Raw genomic sequence first — 21,855 nt, forward strand, 5'->3', positions numbered from 1 at the left:
GTTTTGAGGTGGCATTGCGTACTTGAGGCACGGGTTTTGTTAGGGGGCCTGGTGACAAGGTGCAGCGTTTGCCCTGAAGAGTGGAGTGTCAGGGATCAGTGTTGGGGTTGCTCACTGACCCCAGTTGTACTGTTGGCCCGATTCCCAGCAGATTGCCTTTGTTCCAGGATGGAAGACTGCCTCTGTCAGCTACAGGAAAGTGACCAGACCAAAAGTGGACGGGAAATAAAGTTAATGGAACGCGTGTAATTATTCCACTCTTGGAATTTTTTTCTTTTAGGTAGGCATACCCTGTCTGGGCCTGGGAGAATGGCTGCGCTCGGTGGCAACACAAATCTCTCAAGCCTGTTTAACTGTTAGCCCCAAAATGGCACCTTTCTTGCAATGATCGGTCACAGACCTATCTATTTGGACCAGTGCGCTACGATCGGAACTCAGAGTTGAACCAATAAAGGGGGTGTCACTTTCAGAACTGTTCCGTGTCTCACCGCCGCTGGCTAGTCTTACAGTGCAGTCCTTGTTTGCTGCGCATGCTTTGGTGGGGGAGCCACTTGATGGTATCGCGGTGCAGTTCGGGGATCCATACCTTCACACACTCTCAGATCGGAGCGGCTGGCTCGCTCTCCCTTCTGGTTCCCATGAGGGTTGCTGTCGTGGGATGAAGACTGTGAGTGCTGGAAGGTGGGGGCAGCGGATCCCAAGCGGGTTGGCAATTGGCACTGAGAGCGCTTCAACAGTCACTCGTTAGCCTGGGGGACCGACCTCTCGTGTCCCGTCTGCCATTTTGAGTGCTGCGTTGGGTAGGCAGCGGTGTAATACCGCGGCCCGGTGTGTGAGAACAGGGTACCCATGAGCTCGCTCAGGTACGTGGTCTATGTCCCGTCACCATCTTGCTGGGCAGTTTCAGGGCAAACTGCTTGCTTTTACCACTGTTAGCCACCTGGTTGTTGGTCTAGGGCCGGGAGCCATGTGGGAGCCATACGGCACGCTCCAACTCCAAGCTTTGTATTTGCTTCTTGAAAGTTCCCTGATTTTTATCCTCCATCGTACAGAACATTCTTTGTGTCTTCTATGCCCTTCATAAATATCTCTACTGGATTAGCTTAAACCAAAACTTTCTTGACATCTCTTTAGAATGCAATTGTGCATTGTCAGCAACGCCCGAGATGACGTGGCCATTGGTACATCTCTTGGAAATTATTGAAGCAATACACTCCCAACCCTTCAGGAAAAGTCCCACAGTCTGGTATAATAGCTCTATGAATGTCTTCCCAAAAGGCAGGAGCGCTACTTGACACGCTCCTTAGGAATGGATTAATCGGGATCGGGAGCTGCAGCAAGATGGAGTCCGGGGCGAAAGATGAACTACAAGTATACAGGTTGTATTTATAATGTATGGGAAAACCCCAAACAATACCTGTATTCCTTGATTCTGTACCTCATTGATTGGTGTGCAGGTGTGGAACTAAGATGTCCCCAAAAGAGTGATGTGGATAAAAGAAAGCAAGCGGCACAGAAGATTTCTAAATGCCTAAAAGCATGAAAAGATAACGGGGGCTGACAGTAATCCGTTCCCCAGCGCTTTCACGGTAGGACTGTTGCAAGAATGATGTGTATGCAGGCAGGTCACTGTGAAATGGTAATGGCAGCCCTCGCTCCACACTGCCAAGTTCATGTCAAGGAGCCTTGGTTTGGCTTCTCCTGAAGGTACGTTTAATTTTCATAGGTCTCTGCAGTTCGGCTTTAAGTCCCTGGTGGTATTAGAACCTGGCAGTGTTTCTACTGCTGCGCTTGTCAGTACTAAGTGGTGGGCGGCATGCTGGATGGCCTTGTCGGCTATCTGAGGAGAATGCCTGGTGGTTTAGGGAGACCTCTACAGTTTTTAACTGATGGACATGCTGTGGACAGGGAGCGGTGTGAGGTACCTTTCTAGTTCTCCCTTTTTTCATTGGGTTAGCTGGAATTGACAGCTAGCATGAGGCGTTAATGAATGATACTCTCTCTCTGTAGATCTCTCTGGGGGGGACCGTGTTACTTCTGGACGTAGGAAAAAAGAGAGAAACATGTGGCCAGCATTCATCAAGAGGCATGGATCAGGGTGATGCAGACTTCTACGGCCCATGAACAGACTGACATATGGGGAGGGGAATAGGAATTGGGGCCCTCTCAACTAGCACTGTCCCACCCCCCGCCTGCACTTGTATGGCTGGACTGCACCCTTGGAGCCATTCCAGCCCCTTACTTCACACTTACCTTGTGTGCCCTCCTTTCCCCTGCTTTCTCTGCCTCCCTGTCCACCTGGCCTCCCCTGGCACTCTCCTTTTCAAGGGCCCTGTCATGATCCAGGCCCCTGACCCACTCCGGTATAACAGCCCACTGGCAGCAGTGGGGCTAAAGCCCTTCACACTGGCCCCAATGGCCTTAAACCTCCATCATTGACATAAATGGAGTCAGTCCTGGCGCCAGGCTCATTATCAGGAATAAAGCAATACCAGGTTTGGACCTTAATCCAACATGGAGGCCTATTACACAGCTCAGTTCTTTAGAACCAAGCCATGCGGTCTAAGGTTTTGGGTTGTGGCTGGGCCTGGAACTACTTTACCTAGGCTATTTAAACCATACCCAAACAGCAGAACATGCTTGGCGTTATTCTGCACTCCTGCAGCGTAACGCTCACCGTGTCCAGCTCCTGCTCATCTGCTTCTCCGGAGGCCCGATCCTGAAGCCCTAGGTCTGGATTCCATTAATAACCTGGAAGAACAAGAACGGCATTAGCAAGCAAGAACACTTACTTGTGAAGTAACCGGTCTTGAATCCATCCTGCGCTTCGCTTACCTCGCCCATCTCCGGAGTTCGCCACAATCTGCAAAGGTAAAGAAACAAGGACAGCATTAATAACAATTCTTACCTGGACAAGCATCGAGTCCTGACGGCACCCTGTGCTTCTCTTACCTCGCCCATCTCTGGGTTTCCCCGCAACCTGCAAGGGAGAAGGAACAAGGTCAGCATTAACAAAGCACTTACCTGGGCAAGCAGCGCTTCGATCGCTCATCACTCCGGAACATCACTGCACCCTGTACAAAGAAGAGAAGGGAACACAGGTTAGCAATTAACACCAAGAAACAGTGCAGCGATCCGCGCATCAATAACTCACTGTGGTCTTCGCCATCAGCGCGGCAACTCTGAGATCGCAACCATCCCTGTGAAAACAAAGAGACATTGTTAGGGAACAGCGTAGTGGAGCAAGACGCCGAGAAGACAGTGAAAACGGAGGGAAAGAAAGAGACAGAATCAAGACGGAAAAGACATTATAACTCTCCTGGAAGACAGCAAGCAGAGTCGGCGTTACAGTCGGTCTGGACCTGACATAAGGGCACACGGACCAGTGAAGTAACTAGGTCCACGGAACGCCCGCACCAACCACGCGCTCCTTCACAGAGACGCAGGACAGAGAGTTCAACGCACAAAAACCTAAGGTGAGCAATAACCCGAAGGGAGGGGATTTTGGACCAGAGGGAGGTGGGAGTCCGCCCATCACAGAACCAGTATCGTAACCCTCCATTCTCCTGTTATAGACGCTACCCAATGTCTGGCACATAACCAAGCATAGAGGGGTCCGGGATAGCGCTTAGACCGCCATTCGGTATCGTGTGGCACCCCTATGGATACCAGGTGAGTGTAACAGACCCTTCCGCCGTGATCCTGCACCCCCATTTCCCCTCTCCTCTGCAGTTCTCATTACTGCACTTGCACAATTTGAATATCACAAGGCCTAGTAAGATCGTTAGGGAGGGCGTAAGGGCAAGTGAAAGGTGGGGGTGGTATTGGGGACGGTGGGGTTAGGCGAGTGCGAGTGCAAGTGCACGGGTAGACTGGACAAAGGTTCGGGGAGGGGGGCCTGGTGCCCTGTATGACTCTTGAAGGAACCTGGCTGCCAGTCTAGGGCAGAGGGGGACATTAGCAGGGGAGAGGGAAGGAAGAAGAGAAGAGGCAAGTCTTGAGGAGCATTTGAAACTTTAAGGGGATCTGGCTCAAGTCTGAGGGGGACAGGAGGCCATTCCAGAGGGAGACACCTGCAGAGGAGAGTGATCTAACCCCCAAACACTAGTGCACAGGCATGTTCTAAATGCCATATCATATTGTTCTCTGCTTGGCAATGCGTGTGATCTGCAGAGAGTTACAGCTAGACGACTGAATGGCTCTAGCAGGGAGGTATTTAGGGAGAGTGGGTTGGGAGTAGCAGGCTCCCAAGCCCCAGAAAGCCTTGTGGATGATGCAGAAGGTCGTAAACTTGATCCTAGCAGCAACTGGGATCCAGTGGGGAGAGATAAGGGCTTGAGAAATGCAGTCCGTGGGTATGAGGCCAAGGATAAGTCTTGCAGTCCTATTATGGATTAGTTGAATAGAGGGGCGTTGGGCAGATTGATAAAGAGGCTGTTGCAGTAGTCCAGCCTGGAAAGAACCAGAGTTCTGGAGACATTGAGTTTCTGGGGGAAGTTGAGGAAAGGGAGAATGCCTCTGAGGAGGTGTAGCTGAAAGTGGGCTTTCCTTAAAGGTCCCTTGATGGGAGGAGAGAAGGAGTGCGAGGACTCGAAAATGACACCAAGCTTTTTTGCTTCTCAGGAGGGTTAGGGGAGGTGGCCCGTGGGAGGGAAAGAGGAAGCAGCGGTCCCAATGAGGAGGATCGCTTTCTTACTGGCATTAAGGCAAAGACTATGCCTGAAAAGAGGATAGGCAGTCAGGAATGAGAGAGGAAGAAGCTGAGCCATAGGAGGGTAGCTTGAAGGAGAGCTGCACGTCCTCTGCATAACACTGGAAGTTAGGGGTGAAGGAGGAGATCGAATGAGCTAAAACGGCCAGGTAGATATTGAAAAGCCAGGGCGAGAAGATAGAGCCCTGTGCGATGCCACAGGTGAAGAGATGGAGGAGAGAAAAGGGCCCAGTTGTACCTTGGATGGTCGGTCCGAGAGGAAGGTCAACCAATCCAGAGCCAAATTTGTGATGCCAAGAGTGTCACGCAGCTGCTTTATCAGGTTGGCACAATTGACCATGCCAGGACCATAGAGGAAAGGTCAAGAAGGATGAGAACGGAAGGAGAGCTGGAATCGAGATTAGTGAGCAAAGTCTTCATGGGTGTTCAGGAAAGCAGTTTCTGGCAGCTCTGAAGCCAGACTGGTGGTCGTGGAGGAAACCAACAGATTCAATGTGGTGGATAAGCTGGGAGACGGCCACGTTAACCAAGAATTTGCCCAAGAAGGGGGTTATGGAGATAGGGCTGTAGTTAGCCGGACAGGAAGGGTTGTCGGCTTTTTTTTGTGCACAAGGGAGTGCTTGAGGAGTGAGGGGAAGGATCCAGTGTCAAAGGAGCGATTGCAGAAATTGGCCAAGGCTGGAGCAAGTGAGACAATGCTGTACTTGATAGTTCTGGAGGAGCAAAGGAGCACCTGTGAGCAGACTTGTCTGTAAACCTCATCGGGTGTTACGGGGGAAAAAAGGAGCAGAGTAGGGAGGAGGGGAGAGCGGGGCCAAGGGAGGCCAGAGAGAAGGTGAGGGAGATTGGTGTGGAGTACAGTAGAGGAGGGTGAGGAGAGGATGTTCTGAGTTTTTGAACTGAAATGTGAGGCCAGAGAAGTACAGATTACCTGGGAAGGTGGGGGGAGGGGAGTAGTGGAGACTGCGGTAGGGTTGGCGAGTTGATGCATATTTTGAAAAGTCCTGCTGTGTTAGTGGCCACATAGATGCAGGCTTGTATATAGGCCCTCCTTTTTTTATTTTTTATTTTTTTTAGCAGATGAAGTCTGTATTGCCTTTGGAGTGGCGGCAGGCCAATTGTCGGAGGATGTGCTCGAAGCCTGTCACTTACACACTGCACTTGCGTTTCAGAGTGGCCAAGTCGGAGTTATACCAAGAGTTGAACTTGGAAGCAAGTTTCATGCAGATCCTCATGGCAGGGGAAAGGATGTCCAGAGTGTTGTAAACAGAGAGTTGAAGGTTACTGAGGACTGAGTCTGGGTCAGTGGCATGAGTAGGAGGTGGAGTGAAGGTGGCGGCACAAGCAGCAACTGACACTCGCTTCACCGGTCGAAAAAAGGAGGCTGGCAGTGCGGGTGGTTGTGCAAACATAATTTTTAAGATGGCTTGTAAAATGTGAAGGCACAGGGGCTCAGAGAAGGTTGTGGAAAGCCCACAATGGAGAAGGAAGCAGAGAATGCAGGGTCTGGGACCCCGACTGACCGAGGGAAAGAGACTTTGTCATACTTTGGATCATACAATAGTACTTGGCAGCAGAGTGACCCAAGTCTATCAAGAAGACTGGGTCAGCAAGAAAGGCAAGTCTGGGACTTGCACCCATAGAAGGAAGAATGATCATCGTCATTCTTCATAGTCGCAGTACCTGGCAGGGTAGTGAACCAGGTTGGCAGTGATTAAGGAAAGCCTGAGACATTCCCTCATTGTTGTATTGTCTGAAAAGCCTGAGCAAGACACAGGGGAAGGGAGTCATTCCCCCTGGCTCGTTTGTGAACATTGTGAAAAGCCATGAGAAAGGGAGGCGTTGGAGAGAGCCTGGAAAGCCAGAGAAGGGAGGCATTCTCTTGGCAGTGCAAGGAGCTGAGAGCGAACCAGGGGAAGGAAGTCGTTCCTTATGGTAGGTTTGTGAATATTATGAAAAGCCCAAGAGAAGGGAGGCACTCTTAACATTGCAAGAAGGAAGCCATTCTTTTGATACCGGGACTTTGAGTTGGAACTTTGTTTCCTACTGACGCAGAGAACGTTTTGCTACTTTGGAACTTTGCTTTAACCTTTGGAAAATAATTGCGACCTGGGGGAAAGGGATCCATTCCCTCAGGAACTAGTTCCTCTGATACATGGAACTGTCTGCCCAGAAGAAGGGAGTCCCCCTTCTGGGCCAAGAAGACTGCAAACCCCTTTTAGTTTAGTTGTAAGTGTAAGGGTTGGAAATATGTTTTGTCATAGGAATTTAAGTTCTCAGAAATTCTGACTGCTTAGTTTTAGGTGAGGCAGGGAAACCCCTCTTAGAAATGGGGCCACATAGGTTTTCATTTCTTTTATAAACCATTATCATTTCATTTTTATAGTGTGCCACATGCCCACGGGCCTCAGTGTGCACACAAAACATAAAAGGACAGTGCACAGCAAACAGGATTCAGAACCAGGAGAAAGGAATATTGCAGGGGATGTCTATTTAGCCAGGTTTAAGGTTGAAGAGGTGGTGCTTAACCAATTTTTTAAAGAGGTTGAGTGAACCAGCCGATATTATTGTAATTGGTTATTTATAACGTGCTTAATACCCAGAGGTTTCCAAGTGTGGACCCGGGCATCGTACCTGTGTTGCTCTGCATCGTCTTGTTTCCGAGGTGAGTACATTGCCCCTGAGCTATCCTCCCGAGTAGGTCCCGTTAGGATGTTCAAATGCAAGGGAGCCTGGACATCGAAAATTGTGCCGCCGAACCTGACTTGTAGCTTGTATCTGGGTTGGTGCAAAGTAGGGGAATCAAGGATTGCAATTGACATCCCGGAATGTGGGCCTTTAACCGATCCTTCAGGTATTATATATGATATGATATGATTGGTTACTTATAACGCGCATAATACCCTGCGGTTTCTAAGCGTGGACGCGGGGATCGAACCTGTGTTGTTCCATGTTGTCTTGCTTCCAAGGCAAGCACGTTGCCCCTTAGCTATCGTCCTGTGCAAATTTTGGGCTTGCATCAGACCCATATTTATAGGCCAGGATGAGGATTTTATGAGTGATCCGATGTGTAACAGGGAGCCAGTGAAGTTTCCTTCTGGCGTTGGTGACATTATTCTGCCTTGATAAACCATGAATTACGCAAACTGCGACATTTTGCGCAACCTGGAGTGAATGAAGTACCAGTCAACAAACTGTTGCAATAGTCTAACATAGAGTTGACTAATGCTGTGGCAAGTAGTTAGCAGTTGCTTGCTGAGATTAATGGACGAATGTGATTCAGTAGCTTGGTGGTATAGCCACATGAAGAGCGGATGTGTGAAACATGAGTCTTCATGGAGAGTTCGGCATCCAAAAATACGTCCAACGTCTTCACACTCTTGGAGACGTTGATGATGTTGCTGGCAATACTGACGCTGCCATAACGTGGGCCTGGTGCCACAATCGGCTCTTTTGTCACTATTTAAAGCTAATGAATTCTCAGCCATCCACATCTAAACTGCATCATAAACCTTAATAGTGTCGGAGTCCTGTATGTAGTTTACACTAAATTCAAGGACGACCTGGGTGTCGCCTGTATAGTTGGTGTACTGCACACCCAGGTCATCCAGGAGGCTGAGTAGGGGCCTGATGTGTTGGAGAGATGCATGATCCCTGAGGGACGCTGCAGGTTTGTAAAATAGGGGAGGAATTGGCCTCACCAACTGCCACTCTAGCAGTCCGTGGCCCAAGAAATTATGAAATCCATTGAGCGGCAAGGTCTGAGAAGTGTACCAATGCCCTAAATCTGGAGACTAGGAGCGTGAGAGCCACCAAGTCAAAGGCTGCAGAGAGGTCCAATAGCATCAGCAGGGCGGGGTGTCCCCAATCCACTATGCTTGACAAGGTGAATTTTAGATCCAGCATAGCGGTTTCTGTCCTATGCTGAGCTCTACAGCCTGACTGGCGTACTCCCCAAATGCGCTGTTCCTCAATATGACCCTGTACCTGCAAATAAGCTATCTTGTCCATGATCTTAAGTAGGAAGGGTACATTTGTAATAGGCCGATAGATTTTAGCTACTGCAGGACCCAAGTTGCTTTTTATTTTTTTTAGTGTCGTAATCCAGGCCTCTTTAAGGGATGATGGAACCAAGGCCTCATTGAAGGAAAGATTCACAAGTTTAGTTATCCAAGATACCAAAAGCTCAAGTGAGCCTTTTAAGTCGTCAGCCGGACAACTATCTCCCAAACAAGAAGTAGGATAGCATTGTGGATTTCCACCTCGGAACAATGAATGAAGTTAAAGATGGTGTTATTCATCTGGGAGGAAGAGTTCCACTTGGACTACCCAATTGTGGTGTTCTATGGCCAGTGGTGCGCTCTTGGAGGTCACTGATGGGTAGTCTATGGCCAAGAATTAATTATGAACGGCCTGACAACAGACAGAATCTTTTAAGGAGAACCTGCTTGGCCACAGGTATGTCCTGAAATTCAGAGAGAATTTTAAATGGTTCACTAGAACTAGAGTAAGCCTTTGCGATTCTCGTGTTAATATGATGGGTATTTGAAATTCTTTCACGGCCTGTTTATAATAAAGGGATTGAGGACAGTGTTTTTTTCTCCAAACTCTTTAAAGAGTTATTTTGGTACGTAAAAGATTGATGATGCTATAGCTGTACCAGGTGTTCTTAAAGGTCTGGGATTTGATTGTTTGTCAATGGCCATGTTGATGGTACCCGTGAGGTGAGTCACCAACTTGGATGAATCAGAGAAGCTGTCGGCAGACTGAAAAATGTGTGACTTTTACGTTTCTTAAGTATTTTAGAGGTCTGGGTAAGGAGTCCATTCTAGCCGGTGGTGCTGGTAGGTGGACAATTGTGTTCACTAGAACATGGTCAGACCATGCACAGGGGATAACTTTAACATCAGAGAGGGAAATAAGATGTAAGATCCAGTCCAGGCTATGTCTACCAATGTACATAGGGCATTTAACCCATTGTGAGTATCTAATGGTGTCCAGGGCATTAGTAAGAGATGAGGCTTGCTTATCAGAAGGGTTTTTGGCCCATAAATTCAGATCACCAAGAATAATGAATGGGATCTTAGCCTTAGTGATAAAGTTAAGTGGTTTGGGAGTTGCTCTTCAAACTGAGGCATGTCCCTTGGTGGTCTATAAATGACCATGATGCTCAGGGAGACATTAGCATTGATTTTCATCTTGACAAGAAGTGTTTCACAGCCATCGGGACTGGAATGGAAGACTGAGTGGCAATTGAGCTGTGTTTTTAAACATGAATGCAGCACCTCCACCCTTCTGGGCAGAGCGATCGGACCGAAAAAGCACATAGTCTGATGGAAGTGACAAGTGGCATCGATGGGTATGGAGGAATTAAGCCATGTTTCTGTAACAGTCATAACATCGGGTGCAAATTCCACCAGATCGGCAATCTCTAATCCATGTTTAAGCAAAGAATGCATGTTAAGAAGAGGGGGATAGTGTAAGTTACGGGGAGTCCATATTGACATTATCAGAAGGACACAGTGGAGTTGTTAATTGCTTCACGATGGTTGTGGCAGGAGGCACCAAGACAATGTGCAGAATTGTCAATGACCTGCCTGACAAGCACACATGGAGACCTGAGAGAAGAGTAATATCACTGACAGTTGGGGGATGAAGCGGTAAATCACCCCCAGGTAATGATTGGTCGAGGATCACCCTACAGGAGTCCTCAAAAGAGGACGGAATGACTTTCAGGCTCTCTGTACTGTTTGTAGGTTTGGGGCTGGACCGGGTCTCGCAAGTATTCAAACAAAAGAAAAGGCCTGTTGTCAGAGGCTGTGCAAAGGGAATAAGATATCATTCCAGGATGCTGGTATGCGTCGTTTGGTAGGCAAGTGAGGTTGTATTGCGTAGGCTCTGTATGATGTTGAGAATCACTGTTATGGTAATCAAGGTGAAGGGGACAAACACTGTACTGTCAGCGCTCCGAAGCTTGCAGGATCTGGCACACTGTGCATACCGGTGACAATCAGCCTTTCCAAATGCGCCAGCGCTAAGGCTCTGCCGACGTGTTTATAAGAACCGGTGTTGTCAGGAAATGTAGTTCCTTTGAACTACAGGGCTCACAAGCAGCCTGGGATGGAAGATTGAGATGCCAAGCGTGCAATGCCGTGGAGAACAGCAAGAGAGGCAGAGTGAGCAAATTCAGTCCCTGCTTCTTCAGACTTAGAAAAAGGTTGCAGAGAGTAATGCAGTCCTAACTCCTTGGCAATTAAAAAAACACAGAGCAAGTGAAATTAGGGCAGCATAAAAGTAAGCAATTCTAATGTTACAAAGTACAACAGTGCAAACTCTTAAGACTGATAGGTATGACAGTACTCGCGCACACACACAAGACAATAAGCATTTGCCAATCACCATGCCACCATTGTTACAACTCTTAATGTTGTCTTTAATTTCCATTTGTGAGACTTTGGTGCTTCCTTATTTAATTTCACAAACTACATATCCCATAATGCACATTGTGGTAGTTCTCATTCCCTGGCTATTCCTATGCGGCAGTCTTAGAACTACAGAACTACAATCCCCAGAAGCCTTAGAGATCAGTGCTGCATTTGCTGTCCCAGGACCAGAGAGGGAGGAGGCAGATTACCTTCAGGTGTGGTGCTGCAGGTTCTGCTAATGAGCCTGCTTCAACACAGGGCAGGTCAGTATTTAAGCAGCTGCCTGCACAAGCAGAGGGCTCTTGCATGGAATTCGCTCCCAGCCCCTTGTGCTTTGATACTTGGATTTCTGCTGTGTCCTTTTGCTTCCAGAACTTGCTCCTGTTCCAGTGCCCCGTGCTGCCTGTCTTGCAGCTCTGCCGCGCTGCCTGCACTCCCCTGCCTTCTGCCCTGCGCTTCTTGCACTGCAGCCCATCTCCCCTTCTTGTAATCCTCTGTTCCCTGTCTGTAGCCCGTTGCTCTCTACCACCAATTATCTTGTTCCCATCCTGCATTTCCTTGTTCTCTGCCCATAGTCTGTTGCTTGGCTTTAGCTTCGTAGATTCCAGTCTTTAATTTCCTTGTTAACCGTCTGCAGTTAAGTCCTTGTTATCCTTGTCCAGAGTTTTGGTCCCGAGTTTCTTTGTTCCTGGTCTATAGTTCAGTCAGCTGTTCCTTGATTCAGTTCCTTAGTTTCTAGTCTTCAGTTCCAGTCTCCTGTACCCTTGCACTTAGATTCTTGTCTTCTTTTTTTCCCCTCTGTCTTCCTGTTCTCAGCCCTGAACTTTGCTCACTTGACTTCCTATTATTTCCCTGGATATTTCTGTTACTGTTCTTGTCCTCACTTGTGTAATTCCTTTGTTCAGAGTTTGGCGGCTGGGTTTCGCAGCAGGCAGTCTCTGCCTCTTTCGCTTGGTGTGTTTCAGTATTGTACCTTATGCCACATTTGTTATGTTTTACGAATGTATGTAGCGCATGTATGCCCAAGGGCATCATGGCGCTAGCAGCATTGTTAATAGTGTGCTGGTTCCTGTTTCAGGAGGCCTGCTGAACCTGTTCAGTCTTCAGAGTACTGTTTCCTTGTTCGTGCCCTGGGGAGGGAGGCGAGGAACACGAACACGCTCACGCTCACGCACACGCACACACACACACACCTGTGTACACCACAATTGGGAACCTAACGGATATATCTTATTTGTTCACTGCTTTTGTTGCCGGTCTGCAGTTATTGCTTATCCTTTCTTCTCTGCAGGAGTCCTTACACTTCTGTCTCTCATGCACTTTTCTCCCCTCAGCTGTGTGTGCAAGTCTCTGCCCTCAAACCCTTGACATATGTAGTAACCTTTTGCCTCACACCATGCCTCCTAAAGAAGATGGTTGCAAGATCCTTTCTATCTCCCATGAAGGCATAGTACCAGAGCCATGCAATAGTAAGAACCAGCAGAGAGAGACTAGCCATCCAGCGCCACACACCCTGGAACTGGACCCGACTGCTTAAGAGCAACTGCCCAGGGAGCAAGAGGAGAGAGCAAGACTGCTGTGAAGGTGCTGCTACGCATATGCATGTGCGGGTTAGACACCTCAATGCGCCCTGCCACGCCAACAAACCGCTTCAAGCAACACCAAGCTTCCTAGACCACCAGAGACTAAGCCGTGGTGCGTAGACACTGACACAGACTATACATACCTCTGCGGTTCCCAGAACCAGACCCTCTAACACAAACTTGGACATTGGGCTATCCAGGCCGTCCTCATTTTGCCACACCGTGCATTGAGAAAAGGGTAGGGACTTAGTCTATTTAACACCTTTGCTGAGTGCAAAATCTCAATAATGGGGAAGACTGGGCCAGATTGGGCGCATGAAGGGATCCAGTAGACAGAGGAGAGGGAGCACAAAGTGGGCAACAGGAAGCAGGAAGTCATTGGGGTGAGGTCCTAGGATGAGGAGATTGCAGACCAATAACCAGCCGGAGGAAGGATGGGGAAGCGCAGTGTGGAGGAGATTTCTGGAGCAGGTGAGGTATTGGATAGTGAATGCAAGGGAAGTGTGTTATGAGTGTGTTTGAGCGGGTAGCATTTGTGGCTAGGAGACGCAGTATAGAGAGTATATGTGAAATGTTTGTGTGAGTGAAAGGAGGAGTTGTTTGAGTAGGAGTTGGGGTAGAATGGTGGTATTAGGGTGGAGGTGTGTGTGGTAGTCTGAAAAAGGGATTAGGAGAGCATTGAAATGTTAATATAATCCTGTGGGCTGTTTTAGCGTGAGCGCATTGCTTGAACCATCTGTGAAAAAAATCAATCCTTGAAACAAAAAGATGGTTTCTGATTCTGGCATCCACTTAACAAAAATGTACAGCTCTTTGACCGATTAATTCAACTCTGTGCCCTATTACAACCAAATGTATAATGACTTAGAAACAGCACTCAATATAACGTGATGCAAGATAAGACTTCTTTTTATGAGAAAGGGCTGAGAGACATGGCAGGACAGAACTTTTTTTCTAGATGTGTATCCTTTGTGCTTTTTAAAATTCCATTGTTTTCAACACAATTTTTTTTAAAGGATGCAGAAAGTAACCAATTTTGATGAAATAAAACTGTTAACATACTAAAATCAGTATCCTTCTAATATTTCAAACTGCTTGTTTGCCTTTTTCAATAAAAAACAAAATGCAATTTATCTTTCTAACATTCCACGAGATCTGACTTGTTCATCTTTCACTGATTAGAGAATTCAAAACTGTTCAACTTGATCAGTTTGTTGGGTGTGGACTATTCATCCCTTCTACCCAGAGCCACCTCCTTTGAGTCTAGGGAGGTGAACCCGCTAAGCAAGACCCTGCCTAGAGGTCCGGGAAAGTGTGACTTCACTGGGACCGGGGACCTCATAGGGAGCGACTCCCCTGAAGGAGACAAGTACTCTCATTCCTATGAGAAACTCCCCATCAAGAATACATAGTCTGTAAATATGGGAATCAAAAGGGCTTTGTTTTGGATTAAAATAGCTGTGACATAACTTCAATCTCTTTGGACTCTGGTAATGCTTACTCCTGAACCCAACAGTCAATGAGGAATGACGCACCACTTTCAAATATAAAAAGATGAGGAACGTCGAATGGAGGAGAGGGACTCCTACGCAGAGTCCAGCCTCTGACGGGAAGACATTGTGAAGGTCGCAGCCACGCTAGACCATGGAGCCAGCGATAGCTTGGAGAGCAAGCAGATCACTAGCATGCGCCAGAAGGCCGGCTTCCCAAATGGCAACAAGCTACTGAGGTGGTATAGCAACTGTCTCGCCTGGTGGTGCGATCACACTGGAGCTTTGGTGGGCCTGGGACCCGTTAACCGACCTCTGCATGGGAAGCGTGTCCACTGGCGAGCAGGGCTGAAGAAGAGAAGCAGACCCTCCCGCAAAGGCAACACTTGGGAGAGGGGCGGGTGGCTGTGCCCCCGAGTGTTGGAGAAACCAAGAGTGTTACGGGAGCCTGGAAAACCCGAATGCTGAACACGGGCAGATGCCCAACCAAGGCCCTGCAGCATTACATATATCGGAGGGCTTTGGGTGCCCTAGAGACCTAAGTGACTTTGACATACAAGGCTTGAGAAGCCAAAAGGGATACGGAAGCCTGAGAAACCCGAACGCTGGACACGGGGCAGATGCCTAATCAAGACCCTCCTAAAGTAGGCACATCAATGGGTAAGAGAGTTTCGGGGAGCCCTAGAAATGCAAACAATAGAGGAAAAGACTGGGGCCAGAGAGAACCTGGAGGATTCCATTGCCCAACCCATAAACTAGAACACAATCAATACAAGATGACAAAAGGTGGAATCGTGCAAAGAAAATCCTTTTCCCTTTTAAAGAACGGAAAGTATTGGATGTGTGTGAAGACTATGACTTGCCATGAAAATCTTGCAAAGTGACTGGAGAACTGTATTCTGAAAATTTGAAAAAACCCTTCTTTGGGAGGAAATCCAAGTAGTTTGGCAACGCAAAACCTGAGTGGAGAGGCTATTGCAGCCTATTTTTGTTACGATAGCAAGTAGGTTTTGGACGCAGGGCTATATTAAATTGGACATTTGACGAGCAGTCTTAGTTTTTGTTAGGTAGGGAAATACCCTCATAGCAATAGGGTTAAATGGGCGTTTCCCTTCTTTTTATTTAAATAACACATTTGGAACATGCAAAGTCCTAGTCTGACTCATTCTGGTTCACAGCCCAGCTTAAAATGTTCAAGGGAAATAACTTAATTTAGCCCAAAGAGATTTTGAACCATGGCTCCGGCTAGCACTCCTGTAATGTACAATAGACCACTCACTATTCTTAGAGAGGCACAGATCCACCCTACTGATGAGGTCCAACCAGACCGAAACACGTGTCTGGGGTTTCTGTTGGTACTCTTGTTCAGAGGAGAATTGCCTCGCATCTCGGTGCTGGACTGCCCCAGGGCAGGACAAAGACTGATATGTTTGGGATATTTCTTCTCTGTGAAAAGATAGTGAGCTAAAGACTCTGGGTAAGTCTCTCGTAACCAGGACTAATGTCTGGCAGAGAGACTCCCAGGACCCCCCTTGTTAAATCTGCATATTTAAGTAACTTTGGGTCTCACCCTGAGTTACTAGGGGAATCCAGACGTGGACCCCTTGCTCACTATTCTTAGAGAGGCACAGATCCACCCTACTGATGAGGTCCAACCAGACCGACACACGTGTCTGGGGTTTCTGTTGGTACTCTTGTTCAGAGGAGAATTGCCTCGCATTTCGGTGCTGGACTGCCCCAGGGCAGGACAAAGACTGATATGTTTGGGATATTTCTTCTCTGTGAAAAGATAGTGAGCTAAAGACTCTGGGTAAGTCTCTCGTAACCAGGACTAATGTCTGGCAGAGAGACTCCCAGGACCCCCCTTGTTAAATCTGCATATTTAAGTAACTTTGGGTCTCACCCTGAGTTACTAGGGGAATCCAGAAGTGGACCCCTTGCTCACTATTCTTAGAGAGGCACAGATCCACCCTACTGATGAGGTCCAACCAGACCGAAACACGTGTCTGGGGTTTCTGTTGGTACTCTTGTTCAGAGGAGAATTGCCTCGCATCTTGGTGCTGGACTGCCCCAGGGCAGGACAAAGACTGATATGTTTGGGATATTTCTTCTCTGTGAAAAGATAGTGAGCTAAAGACTCTGGGTAAGTCTCTCGTAACCAGGACTAATGTCTGGCAGAGAGACTCCCAGGACCCCCCTTGTTAAATCTGCATATTTAAGTAACTTTGGGTCTCACCCTGAGTTACTAGGGGAATCCAGACGTGGACCCCTTGCTCACTATTCTTAGAGAGGCACAGATCCACCCTACTGATGAGGTCCAACCAGACCGAAACATGTGTCTGGGGTTTCTGTTGGTACTCTTGTTCAGAGGAGAATTGCCTCGCATTTCGGTGCTGGACTGCCCCAGGGCAGGACAAAGACTGATATGTTTGGGATATTTCTTCTCTGTGAAAAGATAGTGAGCTAAAGACTCTGGGTAAGTCTCTCGTAACCAGGACTAATGTCTGGCAGAGAGACTCCCAGGACCCCCCTTGTTAAATCTGCATATTTAAGTAACTTTGGGTCTCACCCTGAGTTACTAGGGGAATCCAGACGTGGACCCCTTGCTCACTATTCTTAGAGAGGCACAGATCCACCCTACTGATGAGGTCCAACCAGACCGAAACACGTGTCTGGGGTTTCTGTTGGTACTCTTGTTCAGAGGAGAATTGCCTCGCATTTCGGTGCTGGACTGCCCCAGGGCAGGACAAAGACTGATATGTTTGGGATATTTCTTCTCTGTGAAAAGATAGTGAGCTAAAGACTCTGGGTAAGTCTCTCGTAACCAGGACTAATGTCTGGCAGAGAGACTCCCAGGACCCCCCTTGTTAAATGTACAATAGACCAAACCTTGCTCAAGATAATTCCACAGCCTGCTTGCTGCACTTACTTTCATAAAGGGTTTTCACCCATGAGTCAAACTGCATCTGTCATTGAGTAATCCACACGTTTTAGTTTTGCAATGTCCAAGCAGAGCTGTGAATAAATAACACGCTCTGCAGTGGCACTTTGAAATTGAACATCTTCCATCATTCTCATGTGTGACAGACGAGTTTAAAAAACGTTGGTTATAAACGATGATTCTGTTTTTATTGTGAAATGTGCAGTAGAAAGTGAAATGTGCAGTAGAAAATGACGTAACTTTACATCCCTTTGTCGCTCACCATGGAGTTGATTATTATTTTTTTTTTTACTGATTTCCATCGCCGTAGGAACGAGGTCGGTCCCCTCTTTATCTTGCCATGTGTAAGGCTCATTCATGCACATGGCCCTCACTAAGTAACTTGATGAGTCACTTCTGTTACTGGTACTGTGTAGCGCTGCCCGTTTTGGAATGCCTGTATACTTGACCCTTGTTTCCTTTCTCTGCAGGTGTGAAGGATGTCTTCGTTTGTATGCCCACAGGGGCTGGGAAGTCGTTGTGTTACCAGCTTCCAGCAGTCCTGGCAGTCGGCATCACCATCGTCATTTCACCACTGATCGCCCTCATCCAGGTATAGGTTTGGATTAAAAGGCTTCCAGTCTTTGCTCTGCACTTGTGGTCGTATGTTAACTGGTTTATATTCTGCGAATAAATACGCTTTACAGCAGTGCATACCCTTCCCAAAACCTCTTAACTTATTTTAATGGTGGTTGTAAAGCATTAAAGTATTCGAATATATTTTTCGCCTAACTTCATGTTCATACTGAAAAAACTGCAGTCCGTGTCTAGTAGGGGGTTAAAATCCGGAGAATCTTTATCCATTATCACTTCTACTAAAGTTGCATAGAGCACTGGTATAGGGCCCAAATACTAAAAAAAACCTGCTTTGCTGCGGAATGCCCAGGCCATATCTGTGAGTCTTGGGAAGGTGGCTGGCTTTGAGTAGGGATGCAGGTGGGTGTAGCACAGTAGTCTAATGCACACAATAGTGTTTGTAGTGGGTCATTATAGTCCTGAGGTGACATGGGTGCGAGTGGAATCCAAAGGAGATGGATGGGTTGCTGGGGTTGCTGTAATCCGAGGAAGATTGCACGTCAGGAACCCCATTTGGAGTTGTAGCTCAGAGGAGGCCGATGTGCCATTGTTGCTCAGGGGTGTACTGTTGATTGATGTGGTTTTAGAGGAAGTCAGTAGAGTGTACTGGAAGGCTGGTGTAGTTCAGAGGAAGATGGTTGGACTTAGTATCCCAAGGAAGCTAGTTTGTTGGCTAGCAATAGTGGTTAAGTGCAATTCAGAGGTTAGTGGTAATTCGGAGTGTTTGCAAGCACCATAGCTCAGTTGTCTGAAAGAAGGTTTCAAGGTGTTCTCTTGTTCTCCACTGTAAGGTCATCTGTACTCAACCAGGGGCTTGGATCTGATTGCCTACATTTTCAACTGTCAGAGGTCACTTTGTGCCAGATTGCCCCACCAGTTTTAACCTAAAACGCTTTTTATTTAATTGTGTGTGCTCTACTCTCCATTTTTTTAAACAATTATTTATCAAATTTTTATCTAATTCATGAGGCTGCACATGTGGCATCCCCTAAGTTCTTTATTAATGGCCATTTAATGTCTCTCCTTTATTCCTTATATCTGTAAAATGAAGTATCTCATTTTCTTTGGGCAGGCCTGTTTTACAACTCTATTATAAGCCATATTCACTTTTGTTTTCCTTCTGTCATCGCACTATTATGCTTTTTTTGGCTTCCAATGGTACCTTCCCGTATTCATGTGAAAGTGGCTCGCTGCGCTAGTTCTTACCAATCAAAAAAGTATTATTTATTCCAGTTTGTTCTTTCAAGCTCCCTAAACTTTAAGAATGCACACTGTTCATTTGTATTTTCTCCTATTGAAAGGTGCGTTTAGTCAGCTCTTTAACCCTTTAAGTGCCATGGGTATTTCCTCCCAGTGCTAAGGCTTTTTTTGGTGATTTTGGTATGTCGCCATTCAATGCCTTGTAACATTTTTGTTACATGAGATATCTCTGGCAAATTTGGCCCCTTTTTATTCCCACATGTAGGCGGTCGTAACGCCACCGAGGGATCCTAGGTTGCTGTGGTGGGGTGAGGGAAAATAACCAAAAAGGATGAAAATGTTGTGTTTTTTCAAAAAATGCCAATAAAATGATCTACAACGAAGCCTGTGGTTTTGCCCTTTTAAGAGCTAGGAACAAATGATTTGATGTGCTAAATTCCCCAATTTTCTGGCTTTCATGAACAGGTTGAGTGGAAACGAAAAAAAAATATTTTGATGTGGTTATTAACCGTTTTGTGAGAGGTAGGCGATTTTGGCCATTTTTGCCAATTGGACATGCATGGACAGAATGGAAGAAAAGGGTGGGAAAGCCGAATTGGAGGACAGAAAGGCATACACTTCTGAAAAGGAGACAAAATTCCAAGTTTGGGAAGGGGTGAGTTGCGCAGGTCGGGCAACAACTAGGTAGGGGAAAATGCCATAGTTTTGGGGAAAAGCGGGAAAGTGACCGAAAAAAAGGTATGTGGTGGACATGGTTGGCTTGGTATGGCAATGACTTCTATGAATTTTGAGAAAAACAATGCTTCGCTACATTCCCCCCCCCCCGACTCTTGCAGTTAGGAAAGCGCACATTTTTTGTAGTGTTTCACAAAACAAGCAATACCACAATCCAAACACTGCGTACGGCCTGAACAGACGTACTTAGCATGTGTAAATCAGGAAAACCAATGTGGTGAGGAACGGCAAGCATACATTATTTGAAAGAGCACAGGCAGACCTTTTCAAGGGTAGGTGACTTGTGTAGGTTACAAAAGTGTATGGTGCCTAAAGCAGCGACTAAATGTAGGGCACATTTGGGAAATGAAAGGGTTGTGTGACAACGGGCACCAGCAAATGGTTCAAAACAATGAAACCACACAAACACATCAAATGTCATACCTTCCCGCGTTCCCACAGGTGTCCCGATTGAAAACGGTACTTACATGTGTGGGTGCACCTATCTGGGTGCAAAGGGGAAAGCCTAAAATACCTCTAACCGCAAGTCTGTTCCGACAGCTGAATTCAACAATTTTTCCAGACGTGCACACCATACAGATATGGGCCTAGGGTGTCCAAGCCAACAAGGAAAACAGGCAACCCCATGCATTTCCGAAAAAGAGGACACCCGTGGGAATGCACAGAGGTCTGACATCTGGCCCGCTTTGCGCAAGTCAGACCTCTTTGTATTCCCACGGGTGTCCTCTTTTCAGAAATGTATGGGGTTCCCTGTTTTCCTTGGTGGCTTGGACACACTAGGCCCATATCTGTATGGTGTTCCCGTCTGGAAAAAATCATCCAATTCAGCTGTCGGAAAAGACTTGGGGTTAGGGTTCTTTTAGGCTTTATCCTTGGCGCCCAGGTAGATGCACCCACACATGTGAGGTACCGTTTTCATCGGGACACGTGTGGGAATGTGGGACGGTAGGGCATGTGTTGTTGGCGGCGTGTTTCGGTGGGTGATCCGAGTAAAATGTGTGGAAATTGGGATTTGTTTCGCCACATTTTGGGGTTTGCTGGGGTTTCTGGGTAATGCATTCTGGGTCGATTTGCGCAAGTCAGACCTCCGCGGATTTCCACAGATGTCCTCTTTTCGAAAATGCATGGGGTTCCCTGTTTTCCTTGGTGGCTTGGACACCAAAGACCCAAATCTGTAGGTTGTCTCCCCAAACCCTTTGGGGGTTACAAGTGGTGTAGCCTTTTTCCTTATGTGCCCCGGTAGGTGCACCCACACATGTGAGGTACCGTTTTCGTCGGCTAACCTGTGGGAATGCCGGCAGGTATGTCATTTGTTTTGTTTGCGGTGTGTTTCGGTGGATGAGCAGAGTGAAATGTCTGAAAATTGTGTTTTTTTTTACCCCCAAATTTGGACTTTGCCGGGGTTCTGGGTAGTAGAGTCTGGGCCAATTTGCGCAAGTCAGACCTCTGTGGATTCCCATGGGTGTCCTCTTTTCAGAAATACATGGGGTTCCCTGTTTTCCTTGCTTGCTTCAACACCCTAGGCACAGATCTGTAGGTTGGCCACATGAACAAAATGTGCTGTATCGAAAGGCTTGGGATTACCAATGTGCCCCTCTGCGCCAAGGCTAGTTTGGTAAACAAAGAAAAGAAAAAAATTGAAAATTGCAGGCTGCACTTTATGGGGGCTGAGGGGCACCCTACACCGCTGGGGAATTTTCTAATGTGAAGGGGGGTACACCTCTCCACCCCCACCCCAATTGGAGGGGTGGTACATCTCATGTAGCCCTCCATGGGGCAGATAAAGGGGGGGGGCTGTCCTGCACTCCTCCCTGGGCTCAGGCGTCCCTTCCTAGGAGCAGATATCTGGCCCAGGTAATTTTGTAATGTACTGGGGGTTGACCCTCTCCCCCACACCAAATGCGGGAGGGGGCATCTCATTCAGCTCTCCCTGGGGTTACATGCCCCTTCCTAAGAGCAGATAACTGCTCCCAGGGAGGGCTGCATGACATGATCCCAAGTCCATTTTGGGTGGGGAGGGCAATCTCTTTCCATAAAAAAATAATCCCTGGTGGTCCAGTGAGGGAGGGGGCACTCCCCCCAACACCAGCCAAGATATTTATTTATTTATTTCCCCACCCCTGGGGGCAGATGGTCACCCATCCGTCCCCAGGGG

At 47.4% G+C, this 21,855-nt stretch overlaps 1 protein-coding gene across 3 annotated transcripts in view; it reads left to right on the plus strand.

Annotated features, from left to right (window-relative positions):
- The window catches only part of RECQL5 (RecQ like helicase 5), a 1,190,108-nt gene that overhangs the window by 53,625 nt on the left and 1,114,628 nt on the right, over positions 1–21,855 (plus strand). For all 3 annotated transcript variants that reach the window (XM_069654764.1, XM_069654765.1, XM_069654766.1), the window contains exon 2: positions 17,621–17,742. In XM_069654764.1, coding sequence (XP_069510865.1) covers positions 17,621–17,742 — 122 coding nt within the window. The remainder of the gene's footprint in view (positions 1–17,620; positions 17,743–21,855) is intronic.

This window comes from Ambystoma mexicanum, chromosome 3q, assembly GCF_040938575.1.
Source record: "Ambystoma mexicanum isolate Mex_15411 chromosome 3q, UKY_AmexF1_1, whole genome shotgun sequence".
Taxonomy (NCBI): Eukaryota; Metazoa; Chordata; class Amphibia; order Caudata; family Ambystomatidae; genus Ambystoma; species Ambystoma mexicanum.